The sequence below is a fragment of the Gouania willdenowi genome, chromosome 6, assembly GCF_900634775.1.
Source record: "Gouania willdenowi chromosome 6, fGouWil2.1, whole genome shotgun sequence".
NCBI classification, from domain to species: domain Eukaryota; kingdom Metazoa; phylum Chordata; class Actinopteri; order Blenniiformes; family Gobiesocidae; genus Gouania; species Gouania willdenowi.
Genome location: NC_041049.1, coordinates 14,953,881 through 14,957,609, shown reverse-complemented (window position 1 = coordinate 14,957,609; position 3,729 = coordinate 14,953,881). Strand labels below are relative to the sequence as shown.

Sequence of the window (3,729 nt, the reverse complement as noted above, 5' to 3'; positions counted from 1 at the left end):
CTATATAATCTTTTATACTTTTGAATCTTCAAACATCTCTTCTACCACTTTCTGTTACAAAAAATATGATATTTTTATAGCTTAGCTACAGGCTAACACCCCCGGCACAGGAAAAACCACTAAGTCTGACTTTATACTGCCTGTTTCTAAAGCTTCTCACAAAACAGAAACTTCCAGTTTTTACATTCTACTCTTTACAAATGTAGAATATTATCTTTACAATTTTCTAACTTCATCTTTACTGTTTATGAAGAAACGGAGGGATCTAAGTTTTCCACCAACTGTTTCTCTAACAACAAACCAATAATCATTTGGACACTAATGTTTTTGCAACAGCTGCAATGAATCTAATAATCACATCAATAAAACGCGGAGCTTAAAAGTTAACATTATGCAGACAGCTCATGTCCTTTTCTCTCTATTTATTTACAAAGCCCCTTTTTGCCGTTTTAAGGGGACTTTAGCTGTAGTACAGGTATATCCATGGGTTGGTACAGCTGTTCAAACTGGCCAGCAGCATAATGATGGAAAACACTGGACCTGAGGAGGAGAAAAACATGCACGTGTCACAACAGAAACTTTTTTTTTTTTTTTTTTTATTCAAAGAGAGTTTGGGATCCTGGAGTATGGAAGCAGATTAGCCCAAAATTATTTTAGGTAATTTTCGAAAGCTAGAATGATTTTTGAATGTAGCATTCTCCGAAACTAACCGCTTTTTTTTTCTCCATTGGTCAAAGTTTTTACAGGTTTAGAGCACAAAAGATCTTCATTTTTGTCAGGACATAAATAATATTTCAACCAAAAACTTAAAAAGTATTAAACCTTTAAAGTTAAAATTTCAAAAATGAACTTAAAATACAATATTGTGATAAAAGTCGAAGCAGTACGGAAACAGATTAGGGCCATATTAGGGTTTGGATGGAGACTTGTGTATCGTGAATTGGCCCGAGTCAGCTTCCGTAGGTTTGACATGAGCAGACCTTCGACTTTAATCTCTACAAATATTTCAACTTTAATCTTGACATTTTGACTTTTTTTCTCAACATTTTGACTTTATTCTTGATTTGCTCCAAATTATTTTCTCCATCAAAATTGGCCCTAGTCCTCTTCCATAGATTTGACTTTATTAGCAAACTTTCGACTTTGATCACAATATTGTATTTTGAGTTTGTTTTACAAATTTTAACTTTAATCTCGTCTTTTCAATTTTAATCTCGACATTGTATTTCAACTTTCTCGGAATTTCTACTTTACTCTCAAAATTTTTACTTTATTCTCAACATTTTTTCTTTTTTGATTTGCCCAAAATTATTTTCCCACTCAAAATTGGCCATAGTCCACTTTCGTAGAATTTATTATTATTAACAAACTTTCGACTTTTATCACGATATTGTATTTTGAGTTTATTTTCTAAATTTTGACGTTAATCTAATCTTTTCGACTTTAATCTCTATCATAATTAAATTTTATTCTCAAAATTTCTACGTCAATCTCGACATTTTGACTTTATCCTTGATTTGCCCAAAATTATTTATAATTTTATCCGTCAAAATTTCGACCTAATCTCAAAATAATTTTTCAATTTTCTTTTTGAAGTTTCTACTTTAATCTCGACATTTTGACTTTATTCTTGATTTGACCAAAATTATTTTCTCCATTAAAATTGGCCCCAGTCAGTTTCTGTAGGATTTACTTTATTAGCAAACCTTGTATCACGATATTGTATTTTGAGCTGATTTTCAAAATTTTGACTTTTAACCTTGTTTTTTCGACTTTAATCTTGTTTCTTTTACTTTAATCTCGTCTTTTCGATTTTATTCTTGAAATTATATTTCAAGGGGAGCATTGCCCCACCTTGTGGTCCACCTTGTGGTCAAAAGTTTTCATTACAGTTTTCCCAAATTCATAAAAAAAAAATACAATTCTTAATATAATGTACATAATATACAAATATTTTAAGTGCCATAAAACACATACTGTACTATATATATATATATATATATATATATATATATATATATATATATATATATATATATATATATATATATATATATGAATTTATATTTGTTGTTCTACCTCAGTTGTGTATTGTGTAGTGTAAGTTTTTAGTGAAATAGTCTCAAACTTGAGACTTTAGGTTGGTTCTTTTTCTGTGGCGCAATTCTTCTTCACAATGTAAATGGTGACACTGCACCCAGCAGTTCATGTATGGTATTGCAGCAAAAATGAAGCAGAAAGTGATGGCTGGCCTTATTTCATCATGAATTTACAACATTAAATGATGCGTCGACCCAAATTTTTGTAGTCAACATTAATAATTATGTTAGTAATAATTTTTGCACATGTTCCACACATTGTGGTTGGCGTGAATCTCGAGATGGTCTATATATTTAAATATATTTTTTTCTTTTGCTCCCATCTGACAAGAATCTCAAACTCCGCCACTGGATTTGCCCAAAATAATTTTCTCTATCAAAATTGGCCCTAATCTTTTTACGCACTGGAGAGTGTTGGAGAGAACGCACCTTTAGTGGGTGCACTGCTGGGGCTCCATGCAGACCATAACTGCACCACAAAGAACGGACTCCAACACACTGTATAAGCCATGATGATGACAAAAGTCATTTTCACAGTCTTGAGCATAGCGTTGGACACCCCCTTGGTGCCTGTGCGCCCTGACTGCAGAGCCTTCCTCTTCATGTTGAAGTATATAGTGGTGCAGATCCTTACTTGGCAGTAGAGCAGAATCACAGCAGGGAGGGCGAACACTGACAGTGTGATCCAACTGATGTAGATCCGACTCCCCCATGGCTCTATGAAGGTGGCCCAGCAGTCAAACTGGTTCTGCTCCACCTCCTGCAGGGAGAAGATGAAGAGCTGCGGACAGCTGAAGGCAAGAGAGATGAGCCACGCTGCGCCTATGGACAGATATCTCCTGAAGGAGCCTTTAATGAAGGAGACCATGGGCATGCACACAGCGTGGTACCGATCTATGGTCATAGCGACCATCATGTACGCAGAGGCGAACATTCCAACCACCTGTAGGTACTTGATGGAGCGGCAAAGGAAGTCCGTGCCGCGGAATCTGTGCGTAATCTCCATGGAGAGCTGCGGAAGGACTTGGAAAAACGCCACCACCAGATCAGCCAGGCACAGGTGTAACAGAAACAACTGTGTCCTTGTGTTTCTTTTTCTCTTTTTCCAAAGTGTTCCAAGGAAAAAGAAATTCCCACATGTTGCGAGCAGGAATATCAAACCCAGTACTCCAGCTCTGATGAGCGCAAAGCGTTGGTTCAGCTCTCCATCGTCCCCCACAGTGGTCCCCTCAGAGCTGTTTCTGCTGCTATCCATGAGTCCCTGCAGGTCTTTAAAGTGCCACAGGTTTTGAAGTGTTTCCACTTAACTTGGTGTGCACGTCTGGATGAGCCATGACGCATCCCCCCCACCCCCCCACCCCCCCTCTGATGCTCTGATGGAACTGTGATCATGGCTGTGTGGCTGAACACAATTAAATGTTGGAAAGCCAAAGATATTGAGAGATTTTTAAAGGGAGGTCCGTGGACTGCCAGAGCGCCCTCTACTGCAGTGTTTTTCAACCCTTTTTTTCCTTCTTCCTCCATTCAAGGTACAGCTTTTCATTAAAAAAAAAAAAAAAGTAAATAAAATAAAACTTTGTAGCCAATATTTACAATATATATATATATATATATATATATATATATATAT

General features: G+C 36.3%; 1 protein-coding gene across 1 annotated transcript; it reads right to left on the bottom strand.

Moving 5' to 3' along the window:
- Positions 1 to 460: 460 nt before the first annotated feature.
- On the bottom strand, positions 461 to 3,354 carry avpr2l (arginine vasopressin receptor 2, like). Its single transcript, XM_028449725.1, has 2 exons — positions 2,529 to 3,354; positions 461 to 540 (listed from the first exon to the last, which is right to left on the bottom strand). The coding sequence occupies exons 1-2, from the start codon at positions 3,352 to 3,354 to the stop codon at positions 461 to 463; spliced, it is 906 nt and encodes a 301-aa protein (XP_028305526.1).
- Between the last annotated feature and the right edge of the window lie 375 nt (positions 3,355 to 3,729).

Excerpts from the sequence above, each read along its gene's own strand:
- avpr2l (XM_028449725.1), bottom strand. The coding sequence starts at position 3,354 with ATGGATAGCAGCAGAAACAGCTCTGAGGGGACCACTGTGGGGGACGAT. Across the intron at positions 541-2,528 it reads CAGCAGTGCACCCACTAAAG|GTCCAGTGTTTTCCATCATT; the intron begins GTGCGTTCTCTC and ends TCTCCTCCTCAG.